General features: G+C 37.5%; 1 protein-coding gene across 1 annotated transcript in view; it reads right to left on the bottom strand.

The window, feature by feature from the left end:
* Positions 1-12662: 12662 nt before the first annotated feature.
* LOC140236645 (uncharacterized) overlaps positions 12663-25626 on the bottom strand; it is a 53106-nt gene continuing 40142 nt past the window's right edge. The window contains exons 2-4 of the mRNA XM_072316565.1: positions 16121-16566; positions 13319-13506; positions 12663-12698 (exon numbers count right to left, since the gene is read on the bottom strand). Coding sequence (XP_072172666.1) covers positions 12663-12698; positions 13319-13506; positions 16121-16566 — 670 coding nt within the window. The remainder of the gene's footprint in view (positions 12699-13318; positions 13507-16120; positions 16567-25626) is intronic.

Here is a 25626-nt window from a genome sequence, read left to right as displayed (position 1 = left end):
GAGAAAGGTATCATTCTAATTTTCAACAAATTATAATCGATCAAGAAAATCAGGCATTCTATGACGTTTCCAGCGACTTCCTATACAAGAGAATAGAAAAAAAAAGTACATGTATGCAAAATTTCATATTCTAACGTAAAGGCATCATTTACCTTTTGCATATGAAACAAAAACCCAGCATTGGTGCTTCAAAATAGTTCTTAAATGTGCGTCAGGGATAGAAATAACCAATGTAAATATTTGAACCATTATCATCGATGTTATGTATTTTTAGACATACAAAATGTGTACAATAGTTATAATAAAAATGTTTCCAGATTAAACCGTCTACAGTTATGGTTTAATGAGAAAAATAGTGATATCTCCTTATATTTCATGCTTTATTGAAAACGTTTTATATAGTGGGATGTTTTGTGATACAACGAAATGACCTACACATAATATGCATCAAAAGTGATATCTTGAATATTTTTTTAAATCACTGTTCTCAACGGTAAACAGGACCTTTAAAATACATGTTTGTATTCCATTTTAAATTCATCCTCTATAGTAATCACTCCAAATATTTTACAAATAACCTCTGTGACATCAGTTCTATTACTTCATCAAAACATCATGGAAAATACATTTCAAATTAATTTCTCAATGATTTCTTAACAAATTATCAAAATAATCTTCATAAATTAAGTGACGAGCACATCAAAACACCACTTTTCTGCGGGAGAGGGGGGCAGAATGAATTTTTGAACACTGTGTAGGTTATTAATTCCTAGTGGAGTCAACATCTTGGTTTCGAACTAATGTTGGTTCAACCTTATACATGCACAGGTATGTCGTGCCACGCTGGACTAACCATTCATATAAACGTCACATGGATGTTGGCACAATGTTTCACTGAATATTGTTACTGTCATTGCTTTTAACATCTTTAAACCGTAGATTTTTGATGTTATACAAATGCGATCCTATACACTAACCCTTCACAGACGGCTGTTAACGCCATCCTTACAGTTGACAAGCAAATTACTATATCATACAGTATCTTAGCTGTTGTAAAACAAAAACGAAAGAACAATCGTATGGATGTAATTTATACGGTTTTGTCAAAAAACATAGACTTACATTTTTGTACGTTCACAGACGTATACACATATACACGAACACACACGCACATAAATAGCCTTCGAGATTTTTATATATACAATCACTTATTTAGACGTAAAGATGTCAAGATGTAAAGATGATTTACTTATTGTTTAAAAGTTTTATATAGTTATCATAAATCTGATACATATTTACACACTTGTGTATGTTAATGCACACCACACCCAACACAACGTTGATTTATACAGATTAATATTTCTTTAATGTTAATGTTGATAACGACATTGACATTGTATTGCTGTATATCTCTCGTGTGTTTATCATGTCTATGTGTTCTGTATATTGTATGTATCGATGTAACTTGTATGCATGCTAACAAAACAAATTTCCAGAAACGGACAATAAAATCGAATTGAATTGAATTGAAGTGAAATTTCTTTTACCTCACGGCCTATGTACACATCACTATATCAAGCAGCACTATTATCCTGCTCCCCCCCCCCCCAAAAAAAAAAAAAAAAAAAATCATTCGTGGCTTGTCAACGGACACCACCTGACGCTCACTCCACTTTTGAGGCTGCCGCGAGGCAGCCCATAAATAATCTGAACACAAGTGATCGCTGTCAGTGAAAGTGACCAGTGATTTGTAACTTTGATTGAAAAAGGCACCCTCCCGTGTACCAGGGAGGTGAGAGAATTTTAGTCTCACCTCCCTGCTAATATACCAGCAAGGTGAGTCACTTCCCTGCTTATGCTGTACACGATATACCGAGTGCTGAGTTTTGTATAAAGATATACTTGCTAAACGGCTTGCTCATGTGAAACGTCTTCGAATAAAGCTCCAATTTACCATTTACGACTTCTGTCCTCACTTCTCATTTTCCTCTGGAACTTCAGTTAATGGGAACGTGTTACTATTGAGTGTATACTTGCAGTGCGAACAGAATAATACACCAAAAAAACTTAAAAAAAATGATATTCTTTATTAGAATTTCATCGATATCAGGCCCATGTTTACAATGAAATCAATTCTAACAAAAATAAGCAGCTGAATTCTTATCTCTTGTGCTTCTAAATCATACTTTTCTTACACACAGTACAATATAGGCCTATACATACCATGCGTAGCGTATTACTTGACATAGAATTCTGCATGAATATCTCAGAAAAGGCTTTCTGATTACTTAGTAACTTCAAGCCAATCCATATCTGCCTTACGCACACACTTGTGCTACTGAATCACCTTCTTTTTTAAACACACACACATACACACACACACACACACACACACCCACACACACACACACACACGCACACACACACACACACCTACACACAAACCCGTTGTGTTTGAAGGGCGTGCCATTCACATTCGAATCTGATTCTGTGTTAGCAGACGACCATGCCACTGGTATAATGTGTACATTCTGTATACAATGTAGCAGTACAGTATGCATAACCAAGTCCAAGCGCATGCGTACAAAACCAGCCAGTTCACTGATAGTCTTTGCTCAAGTGACACAATTGGCAATTTCGACGCGTTAGGGTTACGGAAAAATAAATCGCATCCGGCGGCGAAGAGTTATCGGGGATGGAGGGGGGGGGGTAGTTGTCCTAGGGGGAATTGCCCTGGGGTGATTGCCCTAGGAGGGTAGTTGTCCGGGGTAGTTGACCTAGGGGGTAATTGCCCTGGAGGGCAACTGCCCTAGGAGGGTGACTGTCGGGAGGTGGGGGTGGGGTAGGGTAGTTGCCCTAGGGGGGAATAGGCCAGGAGGTAATTATCAGGGTGGTACTTGCCCAGGGGATAATTGCCCGGATGCGCAACCATGTGCATACATTTACCTTACATTTACATGGTTATTGACCATTTAAGTACATAACATATGCATGCATATGATATATCTTTATGTTAATTGTTTAAACAACAACCTTATACACAACCATGTTTATGTATGTATACCTTACATTTCAATGGTTATTGACCATTTAAATACGTAATATATACATACATATGATATATCTTTGTGTTCAATGTTTAAACAACATCCTTAGATAAAAAGAAAAACATTCATTTTCTATGAAACGACGTAAACGACGCGTAATCACTGCTTTTAATATCTATCCATTGATCTTTACAGGCACAGTTGGAATACACGTAATATTTGTAACAGTTTAGCTGAGAATAGAAGAGAATAGTTTCTATTTCAATTTTGAACAAACCTATACAAACCATCAAAGTGAGCCATATTGATTATATTTACACACCAAAAAAAAAAAAAAAAAAAAAAAAGAAGTGACGATTGTCCATAGCAGTTAATCTAAACAGCTTAAACAGAAACGACAAATCCCAACATTAAGGCCGTGTCACACCTTTCCGGGCAAGCTACGCGGGCTTATTGCAGGTAGGGATTTTCCAGAAGAATAATTTCTGCGGGCGGACAAAAATGTTTGCGAGTTTCGCGCTTTTGTCTAACCTGCTAGACGCGTGCCACTTACTTTCTACTTCTCTCTCATTTGGACGCATTGAAATGTTACTCAAGTGACCAAAGTCATAATTAGAGTAGTCTGTTTTTAACGACAATACGCTTCTCTTTGATATAATAAAGCTAATCATTTGTCTCGTGAAACGAAGTAAACAAGAAAATGATTACGTTTCGACCGAAATATCGTAATTATTGTATATATGTGTGTGTGTGTCTGTTTTATATATATAACATATCTCAGAATATCTCAGAATAACGTGGCACATAAAGAAATACTATATACATACCGATGAAGAAACAATGTATAACAGGTTTATATCACTATTAAACGAGGTCATTGATCGCCATGCATCAATGCGTATAAAGTGCGCGTTAAACAAAAAGAATATCCGTGGATGACAAAGTGACATCATAGCTCTGATTCGTGAAAGGGACAAGCTTAAAAGAAAGGCAAAAAGATCGAAGCTGTCTTCGGACTTGGAAAATTATAAGAGGGTTAGAAATACGTCAAGTTAAACGTCAATGTATTATGAATAAGTTTGAAACAGCCGGAAATTGTACACGAGAAATTTGGCAATCTTTGAGGTATGTGTTACCAGGAAAGAAAACAGACTCTCAAATTTCTTCAATCAATGTAAATGATGAGACTGTTAGTGGTAAAGGTTTAGCTGATTTGTTTAATCGTTATTTTGTTAACATAGGGAAGAAATTAGAGAGAGAGAGTTCGAGTTCAGCAGTTAATCAACGAACGAAATGTATTTCTTCAGCGAAGGTTGCAGCAAATTTCTCCCTCAAAACAGTAGATGATAAGAAAGTGTGTGATCTGTTAAATCACTACTCATGGATAGAACCACGGGTCCGGACAACATACCGGCCAAACTACTGAGCTGCGTTGCATCTTTGATAGCTCCCCCGCTAACTATTTTAATAAATCAGTCAATACAAAAGGCCACAATACCTGATGAATGGAAGGAGGCTCGTGTTACACCTGTTTACAAGGGAGGAAGCAGAGATGATATAGACCAATTTCCGTTACCCCGATTTTTGCCAAGATCATAGAGAAAGTCGCTTATGACTAACTTCAGACTTATCTGACTGAAAACCACATTCTTACAAATAAACAGTTTGGCTTTCGTCCGAAGCACTCCACCCAAGATGCATTGATAACTGTAACAGAAAAGTGGATTGATGCCATTGACTCTGGCAATATTGTCGGGGTAGTCATGTTTGATTTAAAAAAAAGCCTTTGACACTGTAAACCATTGTATTTAACTTAAAAATTAAAAGTGTAAAGCTTTGATGAAAATGCTGTAAGATGGTTGGAAAATTATCTGTCGAACCGGACACAATGTACATGTGAAAAAAGGAAATTATAAACTGTGGTGTACCACAGGGATCCCTGATTGGACCTATCCTCTTTTCGTTGTATGTGAATGAATTGCCTTCTGTTGTCAAGCATAGTGAATTGTCGCTTTACGCAGATGTTTGTTTGTTTGTTTGTTCATTTTCCATCTGACAAGATGGCTGGATAGCCCATATTCAGCTACGTTAAGCTGGTCTTCCATGGGGTCCAGTTGGATGTGAGGTGGGACCACTTCACCGGGTTAAACACCCTGCTCTTTGCGATGAATGAATGAAGCGGGATCTTTTACGTGCATGAGTTGTTGCTCTCTCATACACGGGACCTCCATTTTATGTCCTATCTGAGGTGATACTTGTTATTTCATCATCCGAGATGATTCTTGTTTATTTTGTTCTGCAAAGAAACCTGATGAAATTGTTAAACAGTAAATGAGGATCTTGTTTCGGTATCGCACTGGTTATCGGATAACAAACTATTTGTGAATAAGAAGAAGTGCGAACTTATATTTCTTGGTACACCATCACGTTTAAAGAAAATTGAATCAAATGCCAGCATTATGAATGTGCTTATTGATGATTATGTAATACAGAGAAAAAATACATGTAGATATCTTGGAGTAGTGATAGATGGAACGCTCATGATAATTACCTTCACAAGAAAGTTGCAAAATATGTATATCTTCTGAAGAGAGTACACAATATGATTGATTTCCGTGTTTCGTTGTGATTTTATAAATCTATAATACAGTCACATTTTGACTACTGTACTGTAGTCTGGGGGAACACAGGAAAGCGTAACTGTGATAAATTGCAGGTTCTCCAAAACCGTTCCCTAAGAATTGTCTTGCAGGTTGACTCTATGTTTCCTCCGAACGATAAGACACTTTACATCTTGATTGTTTAAACGTTCGCAGGTCTAAACAATTAGCTCACTCTCTCTTTAGAGCTGTGAGGCAGATTGGTCCCCCGTGCATCAGTGAACTCTTTATTCCTCGTGACACTAATTACAATACACGTTCTGGATATTCTCAGCTGAAGCTTCCTAGACCCAAAACCAATTATTGTAAGCGTAGATTCGCATATTGAGGCACTAAACTGTGGAACAAGATTGAAAGATCAGTAACTCCGTCCATGTCACTAGAGGCATTCAAGCGTTATTTAAATACACTGACTGAAGATGTTTTATTGCTTCATGACTATTTTTGACTCATTGTATCTGTGTTTTATGACTGCTCTATTGTTAAACTGAAATCTGTTTTTATCATTTTGTTCTATATGGTTTTCTTTTATTTACATTGATTTAGTATTTCGTTTTTGAAAGTTTGTTTTCAGCTGTGTAATCTCTGCGTGATTTTTACTTAGATTGTTGTTTGATGTACTTATAATCCATTTTTTCTGTAATGATGTGCAGTATATTATATATCTTTATTCATCTTTGGGATTGTATTGGAATCAACAGTTGTTACTGTTTCTTTTATCTATCTCAGGGTATAACTGTCAAAAATTAGATGTCACATTTGTGTTTCGTGTATTTAACTTTTGAATCTAAGCTTGTTTTATGTGTTTAGTATAATTCTGTATGTATTGTTGTTTATACATGATTTTTGTTTTTACTCAAGATGTATGTGATCTTCGCTTTTTACAATTATTTATTTATGTATGTGGGCCCCTATGGAAACCAGCTCTGCTGATCAGGGTGTTCCACCCCATGAAGTGGCAATAAATTCAAATTCAAATTCAAATACATATATATTATATATGTATGTATATAGTATCTCTTTATGTGCCACATTATTCTGAGACACCAATGCAGCCATGCTTTGGAGAAACAATCCGCTTTTCAAGTATCTTTAAGTTAAAGTAGATTTTTGTTACCCTGCAAATGTAATGAGCAAAGTTCTCGAGAAAATGCTAAACTTTGCTTTGTTGTAAATTGTATGACAAATCTACGATCGTTTTTCTTTGAAATGACCAGTAGCCATATTATTATAGAGCCATTATGGTTTATACTTTTGCACGCAAAGCAGTGCCAGAAACTTAGAATTATTTTACTCGCAAATCCAGTTGGGAACACCACTTAATAGCCAATCACCACATAAAATCAAGCTACGTGAAGTGTTGACCTGTGACAGGAATGGAATCACGAGCAACGCTTTCATCGTACTGTGGCATTTGGTCATTTTGGGCGGCTTTGTGCTTTTGAGCATAATATGCGAAGTTGTCACGCCGTCGACATGGCACATAAAGTGTTATATATTATATATATATATATATATATATATATATATATATATATATGTGTGTGTGTGTGTGTGTGTGTGTGCGTGCGTGTGTGTGTATGCGTGTGTGTGTTACGGTGTACCACAAATCAAACGAAAGTCGCACCCTTTGATTTTACGTAAGGACTCCAAACAAAAAAAAAAGTGTGAATCCGGTCAATCAACTCAATCTTGAGTGTTTCATACTTTGAGATAGAACTATTCTTCCTCTACATCGTTCCTAAGTTTTGGATCATGAAATGAATTGGAAAGTGTGTTTTAAGCAGTTTTTTTTACACCTTTTTTTTTTTTTTTTTGGCACAGCTGTGTGATGAGATATAAAGTAATGGAGGCCCCTTTTCACTTTTTTAGAATCCTTTGCACACTCTTCACTTTCAAGTCTAATACCATTGAAAGGATAATGCTACTACCATTAACAACCTTAAAAGTTGACATTAATTATGGACAGAGTGTGTTAATAAAGCATGCTCAATTTCAGCTTAATCTAATAATTCCTTCATTGTTGTTGCCCTTATGGTTTACATCCTGTTTGTTTGTTGCTGTGTTTTGTCCCATTCATTGCACAGCTACCACAGCTTGGTAAAGATTAAGCGCTTGAATAGACTCTGTACTTCAGAGCCTCTTTCTCAGTTCACGCTATTCCTGAGTTCGTGCTTTCTTTGCAATATTTAGGTAGATTAGGGGAGTCCATTTGAATTGAGTTATACATCATTTTAAAGCTTAGAATTTGCTCTTTCAGAATATGCCCTTAACCAGTCCGAATATAAGTTAGTCTGATAAGAAAGAGTAAAATATTACCAGTTCAACGGTATAGTTTTGATAGAAATCGGAGTCCATTTGAATTGAGTTATACGTCATTTTAAAGGGGATGACTAGTAACTGATCAGTGGGAATCAGTGGGAATGCTGGGGGATGATTGTTCCAATCCTTGTGGGATTCATTTAAGAGTACGTTATATATCTATTGTTGTGTGAAAGTTATTTGCTTCAGAATGGTCTCCTATTCAAGTAATGTGCAGTTTAATGTTTCCAGGTTAGCATCTTTAACATCCCGGTAACGATCGCCCCGTCACTGTACAGGCATGCTAGCCTGGAAACATTAAACTGCACATTACTTGAATATGAGACCATTCTGAAGCAAATAATTTTCACACAACAATAGATATACAATGTACTCTTAAATGAATCCCACAAGGATTGGAACAATTATCCCCCAGCATTCCCACTGATTCTCACTGATCAGTTACTAGCCATCCCCTTTAAATCTTAGAGTGTACTCTTTCAGAATCTGCCCTTAAATATGAATCCATGTCTGACGACTTTTTGTATACATGTGTATATATATATATATATATATATATATGTATATATATATAATTATATATATATATATATATATATATATATATATATGTATGTGTGTGTGCGTGTGTGTGTACATACATAGATTATTATAATCCAATATGATTACTAGCATATGTGTGTGTATATATATATATATATATATATATGAAGAGTTTGTTTGCAAAAACCGATAAGTCCATATTTGCCAAATGGAGATATTTGCGATTAAAGGTCAAGAAAAATAAAGAGAATAATAAGAAAAATTTTGCTTCTTTTGACCATAACTTCAAAAATGTACCTTTATATGTAGTGACCAATATATCATTTAAAAGGTATTATTTTGTACTTTATTACAGAGATCGTACTTCAAAATCTTCAAAAATGGATTTATCGGTTTTTGCAAACAAACTCTTCATATATACATTGTTATGTGTATATGTGACCCTTCATCACAAAAACGAACAAAGGGTCACCAGACATGGATTTTTAATGAAAGGTGACATCCAGTCCGAATTTAAGTTAGTCTGATAAAAAGAGTAAAATCTTATGCGTTCAAAGGTTAAGATTTGACTGAAATCAGATGAAAAATAAAGAAGTTAGACATATTGAAGTTTTGCTAATTTCTGCAAAACAGTTCTTGTACAGTGGACATGAATATGCAAATGAATGAGCTAACCATGTCATATCCTAACAATTTTCCATTGATCGTGTAAAAAAACAAGAGACCCGCGGGTCTAGCGCTCATCTGAGTATCGCAAGTTCACCTTTCACACAGTCACTAATCTAAATTATTCACAGCTCTACTAAAATTTGACCAGGCATTCTCAAGTAGAAGATGAAAATGTACAATAAGGGCCCAATTTTTTTAAGATTCCTTAATTTGGGGGGATTGGGGCCCCTGGGGCCCTCTGGGTGGGGCATGGTGCCCATTTTGATAAATTGAGATCCTGACCCCCTAGGGATGCTACCTGTCAAGTTTGACGAAAATCCATCATGAGGTTTTCAGGAAGAAGATGAAAATGTACAATTCAGGCCCCCATTTGGACCTTCCCAACCCCCCCCCCCCGCCCCCAAGAGGGGCACCCCTGCATCTGCTATGAACAAACTACAGTCATTAATGTACTCACTCATAGAATTATCTTTGCTATATAACTTCTGATTCTAGAGAAGATTTTTAAAGATTCCTTCATTTTGGGGGGTTTGGCACCCCCCCCCCCCCCTGGAGCCCCTGGGTGGGGCATGGTGCCCATTTTAACAAATTGAGATCCTAACCCCCTAGAGATGCTACCTGCCAAGTTTGGTGAAAATTGGTCATGGGGTTCTCAAGAAGAAGATGAAAATGTACAATTTAGGCCCCATTAGGACCCCTCCCCACCCCCCTCCCCTGGATCCCAAGGGGGGGGGGCACCCCTGATTCTGCCATGAACAAACTTGAAACTACAGTCATCAATGTACTAACTCATAGTATTAACTTAGCTCTATCACTTCTGGTTCTAGAGAAGAAGATTTTTACAGATTCCTTAATTTTGGGGGGTTTGGGCCCCCTGGGGGCCCCCTGGGTGGGGTATGGTGCCCATTTTAACAAATTGAATTCCTAACCCCCTAGGAATGCTACCTGCCAAGTTTGATGAAAATCGGTCTTGGGGTTTTCAAGAAGAAGATGAAAATGTAAAAAGTTTACGCACGACGGACGACGGACGACGGACGACGGACGCCGGACGACGCACGACGCACGACGGACGAAGGGCGATCGCAATAGCTCACTTGAGCCTTTGGCTGAGGTGAGCTAAAAGAATGACGAAAATTCAATGTTTCTGTGATTGAAGTGTGAAACATGATGTTTTTCCTGGTTAATAGTTTCAGAATAACGATTAGTTAGATATGCCAGGATTTGAGCCTTCGTGCATGATTGCGTTTGAATGAAAAACTGGAAATTTCACAATTTTATGTACACACTACATAGCAAGTTGTGAGGGAGTGACATGCTCATTGCCATTTGCATATTCATTTCGACTGTTTCGCCCCAAAATAGCGAAACTTGAAAATGTCATGACTTCTTTATTTTTCATCCGATTTCTATCAAAATTATACCGTTGAACTGGTAATATTTTACTCTTTCTTATCAGACTAACTTATATTATTTGGGCTGGATTTCCCCATTAATGGCATATTCTAAAAGAACAGATTCTAAGCTTTAAAATGATGTATAACTTAATTCAAATAGACTCCCCTAACCTACCAAAATACTGGAATGAAAGCACACACTCTGGAAAAGTGTGAACTGAGAAAAGAGGATGTGAAGTATAGGGTGTATTCAGGCCCGTAATCTTTACCAAGCCGTGCTAGCTGTACGATGAAAGGGACAAAACACAGGACGTAAACCACCAGAGCAACAACAATGAAGAAATAATCACATTAAGCTGAAATTTAGCATGCTTTATTTACACATACTGTCCATGATTAACGCCAACTTTCAAAGCAGTAGCCTTATTTTTTCTCAAGTTATTAGACTTGAAAGTGAAGATTGTGCAAAGGATTTCAAAAAAAAAACAATAAAAAGGGGCTTCTAAGACGTACCTGATCATTCTACTCTCCACCCTCCCCTCCCCCCCCCCCAAAAAAAAAAAGCGTTGTAGAAAACTGAAAACACACTTTCCCATTCATGTAATGATCCCAAACTAAAGAATAATGTAGAAGAAGAATAGTTCTTTCGGAAAATATGAAAAACTCAAAATTGAGTTGGTTGACCGGATTCACTTTTTTTTTGAGTCCTCACGTAAAATCAAAGGGTGCGATTTTTTGTTTGTTTTGTGCTGCACGGTCACATATATAGTTTCATTCATTAAGAGCTCTCTAGTAATATATATATATATATATATATATATATATATATATATATATATATACAGGGTGGCCCAAAAAGAACGGAACGCCTAAGATTTTTAATTTTAGCAATATTTTTCCTCATATGTAATTATTTCGCATACTATTAGAAAGGCCATTCTTTTTCCAAAAGAATGACACCAAGTTCTTTAATTTTGGTTAATGCATCATTGTTTTAGGACCATTTTTGTTAACCCTTGCAATTTTCAAAATGTGATCATTTTTCACTCTCAGAGACACCGAAATTAGCGAGAATTCGGCCTGCCATAGAAGCAGTAACGTTCACATTTTGTGGAATGTGGATGTCAATGTCCGTTACCATTGTGAATAAGTCGACCTGACGACAATAACACTGTCCGCTCACAGAGTTCTGTGTGTCCGCCCCACATTCCGCACATTGCGAACGCTACTGGTTCTACGGTAAGCCGAATTCTCACTGGTTTCTGTATCTCTGAGAGTGCAAAATGATCACATTTTGAAAATTGCAAGGGTAGACAAAAATGGGCCTAAAATCATAATGCATTAACTGAAATTAAAGAGCTTGGTGTCATTCTATTGGAAAAAGAATGGCCTTTTTAATAGTATGCAACATGATGACATATTTGCAACGATATTGCTGAAATTAAAGATCTTAGGCGTTCCGTTCTTTTTGGGCCACCCTGTATATATATATATATATATATATATATATATATACGTTGTTCTATCCAAACGTGTGGGACAGAGATTAAAGGGCCGTTAACGATCGCCCCGTCACTGTACAGGCATGCTAGCCTTGAAACATTAAGCTTCACATTACTTGAATATGAGAGCATTCTGAAGCAAATAATTTTCACACAACAATAGATATATAATGTACTCTTAAATGAATCCCACAAGGATTGGAACAATCATCCCCCAGCGTTCCCACTGATTCCCACTGATCAGTTACTAGCCATTCCCTTTAAGAATGAATTACAGTTGAAGCCTTTGCTTTACTTTTATGAAACAAAAAGCAATAGTGAATTCAACAGTGCAATTCTATGGCGTATCCGGTCAGTAACTCTCCTTTTCAACATTAATTCGCAACACTGTCTTCCTTTGACGGGGAACTGCGGCTGCAAAGACAGCATTGCCATTGCAAAATCTGTTAATTCTGTTTCCTGAGCAATGCGACTGTCGATACAAAGTGTCGTGAAATTCCAGTTCACATTATGTGGAGAAAAATATCAGAGGAGATACTTCAATGTCATTTCTTCATCAGGCTGTCAATTGAAAACGACAAAGTAGCTGGATTCTTTGAACCAGATTGAGATGGTTCATTTTTCCTTGCTGCCTTGCTTTGATGTCTATTGCCATTTTGTCCTGTCAATCCAATATTCCAGGATTTTACAAAGTTCCGGTTTGTACTGAAGCTGCGATTATCAATATGACGACTGGCAAATACTGTATCTTTCCCTACGGAGTCTTTTCGAACTGTGGTAGAAATATCCGATTCAGTTTTATCATGTTGCGCAATCAAATTGGACTTTGCTGCCTGCGAAAAGTATGTACTAATAGGGGGTGTGCTTCCTGGTTTTTGTGACTCAGAGTGACGGGAAGAAAATATGGAATGTTGTTTGGACAAGGTGTGTGAAATTGGGATATTGCTGTTTTTTGAGGCTAAGAAGTTCGTTTGAAATGAACGTGACACCCTAGTTTCTAGATTCGAGTTGTCATTGTTGTGAGTCCATGACAATCCGGGATATATTGCATGGGAAGTAGTCGTGCGATCACGCACACCGTTTGTCATGTCAAGATGAGTTCTGCCTTCCTGAAGTAATGTATTACTTTGACAACCTTGGTAAGAGTCGAAGACTACAGATTCTGTTGCGCGAGTTGGTACCGATTTAGCTCCTGCTGCACAAGCCAACATTAGCGTCCACTCACATTCGCGTTGTAGCATTGTCGCTTCCAATTCCTTGTCCGCGAAAGCACGCCGCTTTCGCATACGTTCACTAACAGGAGGCGGCAGGAAGATAACGGGACGATTTGTTGCTCGTGACGAGAGGCGACTGGAAATCTGGTGATTACCTACATGTCATGACAAATGGCGATACAGATTTGAAAGCAAAAAGAAAAAAAATAAGAAAACATTTCTTAGGATTGGATTTTGGGGACAAAGATTACAGACTGGGACCCTTAATTCCTGTTATAGTAGAATTGTATACCAGGAGGGGGTTACGAAACCTGTGTCACAGTGGATATGACTCCCGAATCTTAATCGGAACCGAGTTCGATTCCCGCCCAGTGCTTACGTCCTTTATCCACCATTTCCCTTCTAGACCCAGGTGTATGAATGGGTACCCGGCAACGCTAGGGTAGTAATAATTGCGGGGCCCTCTGGTAGAGCAGTGGCAACACTGAAGAGGCCACCCTGGATAAATGAAACATTATTATTATTATTATTATTATTACTATTACTATTATTATTATTATTATTATTATGGGAAACACAATAGTTCAACAGTGAATGACAATAAAAATAACACAATATGGAGACGCATCATCATTCAAGGTTGGGCATTTGTTACTCCTTTTGTTTGTTTGGTTTTCTTTTTCTTTGTTACATTTTTTGTCAAAGCTCAATTCAGTGGGAATGGGCTTAGGATATTAGTCCTGTTTTGTAATCACATTCAGTTCCGTTTACACTTTTCTAAAACACATATTATCTCCTATTTTTTCCCATTATCTCAATGCAAACACGCGATAGTGTTTGAAGTGACATCTTTCACTAAGCTTGAATTTGGAAAGAGATATCATTTGTGATCCTTCATTACAAAACCAAAAAAAGTCACCAGACATGGATTTAGTTAAGGACAGACTATGAAAGGGCACAATCTAAGCTTCGAAAAGATGTGTAAATCAATTCAAATGGACTCTCCTAACTTGAATATTGGAAAGAAATCACACACTCGGTGTGTGAAGTGTGAAGTGAGAAAAGAGGCTCTGAAGTACAAAGTCTAATCAAGCACTTAATCTCACCAAGCTGTGCTAGCTGTGCGGTGAATGGGACCAAAGGTAGGATGTAAAACACCGGATCAACAGCAATGGAGAGATCATCACATGAAGCTGAAATTGGCCATTCTCTACCAACACATTCACTCCATGATTAAAGCTAATTCTTAAAGCAGTGGCACAATCCTTTCAAAAGTTATTAGAGTTGAAAGTAAAGAGTGTGCAAAGGATTGTCAAGAAATAAAAAGGGGCCTCAGTCTGAGACTTACCTGATAACTTTGCTCTACAAAAAAGTTGTAGAAAAACTGCTGAAAACACACTTTCCAATTAATGTTATGATTCCAAGAATGATGTAGAAGAAGAATAAATAAAATAGAAACATGAAAAAATTAGGTCTGGCTTGGTTGACCTGTTTCACCTTTTTAGTCCTCACTTAAAATCAAGGGGTGCGACTGTTTGTTGGTTTTGTGATGAAAGTCACATTTGCTCAAGCTGCTGTATTTCTGCATTAATTTTTAAGATTCTCTCTTCTTTTTTTTTTTTTGTTGCATAGACTTTAATACTAGGGTGTTGTGCCCTTCAATAGAACAATGTGGTATGAACTGATGGATACGCATATGAGACAATTGACACTTGATTGAGGACTATGTTTCAAGGTGTTGTGCTGAAAGAATTAAAGATATTAAAGATATGCATGTATAATAATGCCACTTCATGCATTTGTATGATCACTTAAAATAAACCACGACCATTTGTCCAAAAAAGAATGTCTCACCTGGTATCGAAATTCACTATCATGGTGAGAAAAAAAAAATAATCAGGTGGGGAAAAAATTCTATCATGTATATGAATTTAGGGGAAAGTGGGATATTAATATAGGTAAAAACAAAATAACGGTCATCTTACAACAAAGTGAGTACCATCAAAATATAAAAGATCGAATGTCAGAGGCAACGTCAGTCGATTCCCACATCTGATCAACCGAAAGTTCCGAGCAATTACAGAATTGTCATAAGATCGAAAACAGGCACAATCTTCAATAGCGACTGACAAGCAGGGAGAAATCACCAGAGGTCCTGTGTATATTTCTTTTTTTCTGATGTATATATTAGCACGCTGGTAATACCAGAGATTCTGTCTTGGGGTATGCAGATTTATAGTTGAATATTGAATGCTTTACTTTCTTTTGACTGAGTAATCTTCTCTATTGCTCCTTACTTTGTTATAAAAATTTGGAGCTCGTAAAACCAGAATCGTAGTTGTCTACTCCAATTTATTTCTTGTACAGTGGATTGAATGAAGTTCACGTACGCCGTGTTAAATGTATATCAAAAGTAAATTCAGCGATACAAAAGGGTAAAATCTTAAACAATGTAAAACGATCAAAATGTGCTCAATACCAAAGCCTCTGTCAATAAAGTTTGAAAACCTGGAGTAAGAAACATGTTACTGCTTCCTTCTTTTTCTTTTTCTTTTTAACATTTTAGACTGTCGTCTGATGTTCTTCCTAGAGTAAAGATACTGTAAAGGATCAAAATAATATGCATACAAGTCAAGCTTGTTTGTGAAAGCAGCTGTTGCTTGTCTGCCTTCTTTCTAACAAACGAGTAAATAGAAAGAGCTGTTGTCCCTCTGTTTTTCGTGAAATATTTAAGTTTTGTTTCTTTCCACGTTTTATGCATATTCTTACCTTCCAGAATGTCTCTGGCTATAGATCCACTCAATCCCCCTTTGGCTCCCATCGTACCACGCTGATTTCTGACTTTATCCCTTAGGCGGTATTTCTTGGCTTGCAACACAAATGATTTCTGCTTATTGCTCAAAAAATCATCCTGTGAACTGTCTGCGTCCGAGTTTTTCTCCATTTCTCGTTCACTTTCCTTCCGTAATTTCCCAGCCGTCTCCGGCCCATCACTACGTTTGTTGTCGCTGCTAGCCTGTTGTCTTCGAAGGGCCACTTGGGCTGCCATCACTCTCTGCCGCTCTACCACCAGCAGACAATTTGTGCACTGGCAATCTCGCCATCGACAAAAGCGTTTGTGGCCCTTGAGGCAGGATACTACACCATGGTTTCGGCAGCGAGCACACTTTGGCGTCCGAACGATCCGTCGAACACGAGACTGATGCTTGGAGTCACTGCTTTGGGAAATAAGACATGGCTTAGTTAGCTGGTGGATGCTACAGTTACCTCTTGAATTTTTTCCGCCGCTTAAATTTGTCGATTCGTCCAACCCTTTGTAACCCTTTTCAGATGGAAGTTTTTCGATTGATAAATTTAGTCCCAAAGTAGCAGCCATCGGATCCTTGCCAGTCGTTTTGTCGCTCATTCTTGAAGACTCACTACAAAGAGAAAAGATATAACGTGATTAGTTTTGATAAAAAACTATACAATATCCAAGGCTAGTGAATGCTACTGCTATCAAGCTAAAGTTAAAAGAAGAACGAGTATGGATGTAATTACTTGAAAATGTTGACCAAAACTTTCATATTTAAACCATTAAGATACACCGGCTTGAAGCATAAGTATGTTTTTAATATGAAATATATACCTACATTATATCGGAACTCCAGACATGAGGGCATAACTCCCCCCCCCCTTTTTTTTTTGGGGGGGGGGGGTATTACATATGGTAATTACAGGCAATGAATATATGGGGCTATGTAAAGAATAATTTGTGACCCTGAATCACAAGATCAACAAAGAATGTCGCCAGACATGGATTCTTAGTTAAGGGCAATTTCTAAAGCTTAACAATTTTGTATAACTCAATGGACTCTGCTAACCCATCTATATAAAGGAAAAAAGGCACACGCTCTGGAAAACCGTGTACTTACTAAAGAGGGTCTAAAATATAGCGTCTATTCAAGCGCTTGGTCTTTAATACAAAGTCGTGTTCTGTGCAATGGATAGGAGAAAATGGATGTAAAACTCCATGGCAAAAACAAAAACGTGATTGTCAAATTAAGGTAAAATTAAGCATGCTCTATTGACACATTCTATCCATGCCTTGCACCAACCTCCAAAGCAGAAGCATCATACTTTTAAATGTAAGAGTTGAGAGTAAAGAGTTTGTACATGGTTTTTAAGAAATTAAAAGATATGCCTAATAAAAACATTCTTCAAAAGAAAGTGCTTTAGAAAAACAGCTAAAAACACAATTTTCCCATTTGTTTTATGATCCCAAACTTTAGGATATTGAAGAAGTAGAATATGTCTGTCAGAAAATATGTTAACCTCAAGACTGACTATGTTGGCCTATTTTACCGTCTTGAGTCCTCACGTGAAATCAAGGGGTGCGACTTTTTTGCTTTTGTTTTGTGATGAACGGTCACATTTAATTGCTTTCAAAAACAAATATAAAGATCTCATTGATACCAGCCACATTTAATGGTGAGGATCGCAAACACACATTTTAATGCAATCCAGGAATCATAGACACAATCAGTAAAATTTCCGTTTCAAATACTCCATGTATCACAAGCCTCGTGCTCTAGTGCGTGCCTGATTCCACACCACTATGTATGTAAACTATGTAGGTAATAATTTTATTGCAATTATACGTTTCCAAATAATTTTCTTAATAAGCAGACATGGCATAATAACACGCACACAGAGTAACCTATTTACATTATCAATAGTTCTAAGACGAATGTATATATATAAACGCATATACTTATTGTGCAAATTGACGAATAAGGTCCTATATATTCATATACATATTACCTTTGGTAACGCCTCAAGTGATTATTCATATATTAACTTTTTCTCAAAATGGCATTGATTCTCTGCTGATAAATGCTAATGAGCATGTACCTACCTCAAGACGTAAGGTAATTAATACGGAATGAGGTCTAAACCAAACCACGTCTCTCGGATCCACGAGCAGTGCTGGGACTTCTCACGGCAATATCCGATAGAGCATGAACTTATATCAGCCAAGTCTTCAAGGATTGTTAAAAGTTCCCTATAGGTTACACGCTCACTAGGGAAAGGGGGTAGGGAATGCAAACAGACGCGTGAAGAATATCTCATTTGATTGAATTACTTGTTGTGATGACTGGTCATAACTGAACCGGCCTTTATGAGCGACGGAACGTGAGTCTGAATAGGGTTGTATTTCTAGCCTCCATTTGATCTAACATAAAACCGAGTAGATGGGAACACAGTAGGGCGGAGTGATCACCTGCTGTTCAGATCACAAAGAAGATGGTTGATTCAAACATGGATGGTACAGTGAAAGAAAAGCACTTGCTATCGGGTTGTTGTTGTTGTTGTTTTTTTTTTTCACTCACGTGAAGTAAGAACCAATTTACAAAAGGGGGGTATTATCTCTTGTATGAAATCAAAACCCTTATCTTATTTAGGCTATAAAAAAAAAATAAAAAAAAAATTATGACGAAAGACTTTAAGTAACGCCCAGTAGAGTGGGGATAACATAGAGTGGTATAAGAAGCCCCGTAGCGAATTGTGTGCAGCTTTACAACTGATCCCTATGTAAGTATACGCACAAACCTGAATTATCTCCAGCGGAGTCGACCGTTACCGATGAGCGTATGCGTAGATGTGCATATTTTCTAAGGGCGATATTCGTGGTTTGGTATGTACCCCGGTGGGAAAGAAGATTTATTCAATCTGGCCACCGATATTGTTATCCCATGCCACCGGGCCTTTAACAAACCACTTCGAACAATAATACAATTGTATTCATGTACTGAAGTAAATTTTCTACTTATTTCGGTTAATGAATGTTCATTTTGTCTCAACTGACTTGAGACCTCGTAGAATTTAATCTACAATATTGTCAAGTGCGAAGGCAATAACATTTTTCCTTTAATCCGTAGAGGCGACAGATGTCGTCTGGTACAAGATCAATGGTAACGAAAACATAAGTGTAAGGGAAAAATCTTTTTTTTTTTTGTCCCCTATGGTGAACCCCATCCCCCCCCTCCCCCCCCCCCAAAAAAAAGTCACTGTTTACGGATGTTCACATCCCTGCCTCAAGTAAGGAGTCAAGTAGCCAACCATAAAACATACATTTATCAAACAGCAGCTTTGAAACCTTTACCCATATAGACATACGTTTTCAATAAACGTGGGTTAATGCATAATAGGTAAAATTTTGTGTATATATTTGTAAATGCGATTTGTTCGATGTTGTTTTTTTTTTTCGAGAGTAGATAATTTAGATATCAGTTTATTCACTAGCGCTTGCATTTTTAGCCAAAGTGTCATTTTCTTTATCCTGTCCATTTTGTAATATTTTCATAACATAAGACATATAAATGACCGCAAGTATCTTTTAACTTCAGTTCCTATAGTTATTGCAGAAAATGCAACAATAAAGGCTAACTCCTCAATTGTTCTAGTAAAATTGCATTAATCAGCATGACTATAGTGCTTGTGATACTCTACGTTTTTAATCTAAAGTTTGTTGTAGGAGTGTCGGAGTAACAACAATGTGGCGAATACAACGTCAGCTGTCGCAGCTTTCTGTCTACTCCTGAACATAACACAGTATCCTCTGAGCATTGAATTTATTGGAGGTGACGTTCACTGAAAGCCTGAACCAAGCGTCACGCAAGTAAATTGGAGGGATTTTTAGAATTACGTGGGTTAGCTGGAAGGGTCAATAACTTTCTTCTGGAACTCGTTAAATGAATGAAAAGAGGAACAAGTTATCGGGTATGTCGACCAAGTATAAGAAAAGAGTTACTTCCATTGTCCTGTATATCTGTTGCTCTCTCTCCCCCCCCCCCTCCCCTCTTTCTTCTCTCCCTCTTTATATCTCCCTCTCTATCCTCTCCGTTTCTTACTCTCTCTCTCTCTCTCTCTCTCTCTCTCTATTTGTCTGTATTTGCAAGTGCTTAGATATACATACAAGTATGTAAGCACACACACGTATATAGTATGCTTCCAGCACTCTCATGAATGACGGTCCTTTTGAAAGGTTGCTTTCAAAGGAGAACTATAGGTTTTGGAAAAGTTAAGGCAAAGAGCAACATAAAAAAATAAGAAAAAAAAACAGGGAACAAAAAATGCACAAACATTTCCTGCTTCTGTGGTCTTTCTTGACATGGCAAAAGCGGTATAACATTTTTTTTCCCCAAATTTTCACGTGATTATAACCTTTGGTCGAAACTTTTTCGTTTTTGTATTCATAAAGGAGATATATTCATACGCTCCCAACATTTTTTTATCAGGAATCCATTCCACACATACCAGAGTGATTTTAAAGACCTTTAATATTGGATCGATAAGTGGAAGTGTAGGCGTTTCCACAACTTAAATGTGAATAATTTCCATCACCACTGTTTTTTTCATTCTTTATGTGAAACGCATGACTCAGTCGACGGCGTGCCAAGTTCACATATTCCGCTCAAATGTCACAATATATTGAAAGTGTTTTTTCGCGATTCCAATCATGTGACATGTAGCTTGCATTTTATGCTGTGATTGACTATCAAGCAATATTTCTTAATGAATTTTCTAGTATGAAATTCTGAGTTTCTGTCAACGTTTTGTCTGTAAAAGTTATGGCTCTTGAGTAAAAGCAAGAAGATGTTTTCCAAAGCGTAGCTACGTTGCTGTCTCAGAATAAGAGGGAGCTTACCCCTTTCAGTAACCCTCTTGGCTCGGACCAGGAGCAAACCAGGAGCGGACCAAATCGAAAATTTTGAGTTTATGAATGGGTGGGGGCCAAAGTGGCCCGCGCCAGGTGCGGACTATTTTGGCGCTGCTGCAGCTAGCACCAGGCGCGGACCAGGCGCGGGTCTGGCGCTGATCGAAGAGTTTATGAACGATAGCAGCGCCAGGCGCGGGCCAAAATTCCTTTCACGGTTAAAGGTCAGAGCTTACGCTGCTCAGCTCATAAGTGCGCGGCACGCACATCAAATATCGCGCGAAAATGCACTTCCGCTCTGTCCATGAGGTGTTCAGTTACCATGGCAGTTATCCCTTACGTGACCGAGTTTATGAATGGGTCATCGTAAAAGTAGCGCGGCTCTGCTTTAGTTACTGAACGCAATTTTTCATGCTTGGCGCGGTCTAATTTAGCTCGGACCAGGAGCGGGCCAAAAATGCATGAGTTACTGAAAGCGGTATTAGATTTGCAGCGCGGACGTTCGAGACGACGCTTGAGCTGGACGTTCTCCTCTTCCCTGCGTCCTGCTGAAAAGTGGCTTTAGATTTTACGCTGAGACAAAACCTATAAAGAAATAAAATGGCGCCCCATATGATCGGTGCATCAGGTAGCTCTCTATGTCGTGAACTGAGCGGAGGTAAAAATAGCTCAGAACGCGTAGTGAAAACTCAGGCGCGCGAGCTATAAGTAGATCGCGTCTGATATTCGATTCTTCTAATGCCCAGACCATTTTTTTTTTAATGTGGCACACAGAGTGTTTACACCACGGCACATAAAGAGTTATTGGATAAGGGAAAAAGAGGCGGATGAAAGAGCGCAACAAGTGAGCAAACAAGCCAGCGTAAAATTCTCAGCACACAATATCTCTTCAAGATCTTAGGATCTCAGGTAATACAGACAGCTGCGGTAGAGTATGCAGTATGTGCCGGACTTGGTGTTTTTGTCTCCTAATCAATAGCTCCCCATTAGTCTGCTGGTAATTCATCTGGCCCTGTATTGCGCCTGCTGGAGCAGTCACTGAGCTCACTTCAGGTGAAATAGACTAATTATGATGAAGCATTCTCTGTGGAGTAAAAGTGATATGTTTTATGTGTCTGCTTCATCTCACGGTCAAAATGCCTCAGCACATAAGAAAATACCGTCACTCAATCCTAGGTTCTTTCAAATTGGTTCTTTGTCTTTATCACTACAAAGTGAAAAAAAATCGAGAATATGACAAAAACAAGTGCAATGGTTCCGAACTTTTCTCTCTCTTCCTCCATCCACCCCCCCCCCCCCTCTCTCTCTCTCTCTCTCCCTCTCATTCTTTCTCTCGATGATTTCTTGTTATGGATATTATGGACACATCAAGTCTTGAATGAAAATTGAATGGTTCAGTTGAGTTTTTGCTATTTGATATGTACAATTATGTAAATGTTAGCACTGTGATATTTGGATATTTGTAGTAAATGTGACAGACATGATAGCATTTTTGTTGTTTGTTTGTTTTTGTTGTTTGTTTTTTTTGGGGGGGGCGAAGAGATATGGATTACGTACGTTTTCTCGGTGTATAAGTGACCAGGGATTCAGCGCATATGACAGTCATAGCAGACTGAGTGTGTGGGGATAATCTTCTGTTGTGGCGGGAGGTATGAAGCATGTATAATAGCAGTTGTAGGGATAGATTCGGCTCTCTAAGAGTTTGAGTTTTTGATTTGAGTTTTTGATTTGAGTTTTGATATGTATGGTTATTATATGATTTTTTTTTTTGTTTCTGTATAATGAAAATGATAGCTGATTTAGCTGATAGTACAGTAAAAGGTAGATAAGTATATTGTTATTCTATGTAGTTTTTGAGTATTTGATTTGAGATCAAAGAGTTATCATCATCGTCAATGCCGGGGGCACATGAATGTTATGTATATTCATATACAGGTGCATATACAACCGCATGTCGGGGTCTATTTGTATCTTTTGATATCTCTAAATCAAATGTTTTTATTGTCTGCTGTAATTATTTATGTGTAATTAGTTGTTGATGGAATACTGTATTATGAAAAAGAATTGTATTTGTAATGATATTATGTAAAGAAGTACAGCATGTAATAAGGCTTAATTTTTTGCATAGACTGTTTAATGTGAATGTTTATTGTATAGTATTGTTTTGTTTCGTTTATATATTATTTACATCAAGAACACGCGATTTAGTCTCTGGGCTGCTATGTATTTTCCTTTTGATTAAATAAATCAATATCTATCTATCTACCTATCTATCTATCTATCTATCTTCAAGGCCTAGAGCTATTCAATTTACTTTTTTTAATTTAGTAAGAAATTCGACTGTTAAATATTGGATGCAGTAAAATCTGAAGATTAAATTATTTTGTTTCTTCTTTTCTTTCACGTTCAAAATGGATATATATATATATATATATATATATATATATATATATACCTTGGAATTTTCCACGTGTTGGACTTCGAATGTTAAGAAGAATGAGTCTCAAATAATAATACACCATCTGTAGATCCAACAAGAAGGTTTTTATTTACAATATTTTCAACCCGCCTCGGACCTTCGTCAGTGTAGTATACACTACACTGACGAAGGCCAGAGGCGGGTTGCAAATTTTGTGAATAAAAACCTTCTTGTTGGATCTACAGATGGCGTATTTGAGACTCATTCTTCTTATATGTATGTATGTATGTATATCATATAGACCTCAGATCTTCGTCAGCTTTATTGTGTGTTTGTACGAAATGGAATAGAGGTTTTGAGCATAACAAATCATATGGGGTAATGAACACAATTCATTGAGTACAGTTTCAGCATGAGTTATCAACTTCAGAGCATACTTGGCAACATTGCAATTACAAGACATTCCACAATATGTTATTGTAAGTATATATATGATATGGGTATATATTATATACAGATATAGCATACAATGAAAAATGATAAACAGAATCATAACTGAACTTAATAATGTAGTCACCTGCAATAGGTAGACGTGTGTGTTTTCTTGGGTTGTTTTGTGGCTGTCTGTGGCGGGATGAGAGTGATCATGTGATATATTCGGAGGGAAGGTGTGTGTGCGGTGGTACATGTCAGGCAAGAGTAGGGTTCGATGGTATAAAGAAATGGGTTGAGTGTTCATGCAAGTGGAGGATTGTTTAAAAGCACAATATAATGGACATTCTCTCGGTCATTGCCATTCTTTAACCCCTACAAATGGTTCACAATCATTCACATGGCAGGCATTGAACCATGGTCCAGTAAGAGAGTATAGATGGTGTGTTGCCACTTGTCCCTAGGAACATATCACAAAAATATACAGTTTACACATATACAATATGTAACAGAATTAACTATTACTGAGGAAGAATGATTTGTGGTGACACCATGTGTATGTAGTCCTTAACCGGATCGTTGTTTGGCAGAGGAGTCTAGAAAGAGGAGAAATGAAGAGGGAAGCGACATGTGGGGGTTGTGAGGAGGGCAAAAAGTGAAGAGTGGAGGACAGTAATGGGCTCACACGGGTAAATAATTCCCCATAGAGACGTGTGTTAAAATTCAAATAAAAAAAAAAAAATCTCTAAAGTAGCTGGGAGAAATGAGGTGTTTCATCTTCACTAACCTGAATAAGTGAGATATATCCTTTCATCCATCAAATTTCCAGGGTGGGTTCTTCTGCTCTAATTCTGTCCAAGGGTCCGCAAAGCCAGACTACGAGTTCTTGTCACTCAAAAAAACACCTATTTTCCGTACACGTACCCAATGAAATATAGTCCCCTCAAATTCCATTAGAGAAGCTTTCATCTTCCAACCAAAATGCAGTTTGTAGAGGAATTCATACTCAATGTCTATAGCTATTCAGTTTTTTGCCAAACTACATCATTGATTTTTAATCAATTTTTTTTTCTTCATTTATTTTGGTATCTTTGGTACGAATTTGTGAAGGGGTCTGGGACAGTCCATTTTTATTTACAGGTGTGAGCCCTATAGTGGAGGTCTTATTTGACTTTTTAACATCATAAATGTGTTTTTGGTGATATTTGCCCCTACATCATATGAGAAATTACACATTCAAGGGTTATAAAGCTTCTCAAAGGGGACACTTTTGAAAATCATGGCCTTTGGGGTGTTTTTTTTTTTTTTTTGAATAAATTCTTGCAGTGTTGATCAGTTCTTCATAAGATGAATACATAGATGCAGGCAGTTATCCTTGATTATGGGGGTGTCATCATCACCTTATTGCCTACAAAGTACTTGAAGAGACTTTGTTTTGTTAAACAGACTAACTTTATGTATTTTGAGCTGTTTCAGTGGTAGCCAAAACAAAGAAATACATTAAAATAACACAAGTCATTCCAAGTTGTGTGATACTGCTGACTGCTATATGTACTAATATCTAGTACCTGGTACCACAAGAACATAATAAGAAAACAAATTGTAGCAAGGCAGAGTTGGGGGGGTAGAGGAGAGAGGTGGGGGGGGGGGGGTATGGAGGAGAAGGGGGAGGGAGGGCGGAAGAGATCTGACACCGTACAAGACCAACATACACCAGCAAAGCTT

The sequence above is a fragment of the Diadema setosum genome, chromosome 13 (genome assembly GCF_964275005.1).
Source record: "Diadema setosum chromosome 13, eeDiaSeto1, whole genome shotgun sequence".
Taxonomy (NCBI): domain Eukaryota; kingdom Metazoa; phylum Echinodermata; class Echinoidea; order Diadematoida; family Diadematidae; genus Diadema; species Diadema setosum.
Note: the sequence above shows the minus strand (reverse complement) of the source record. Positions and strands in the feature narration are given on the sequence as shown.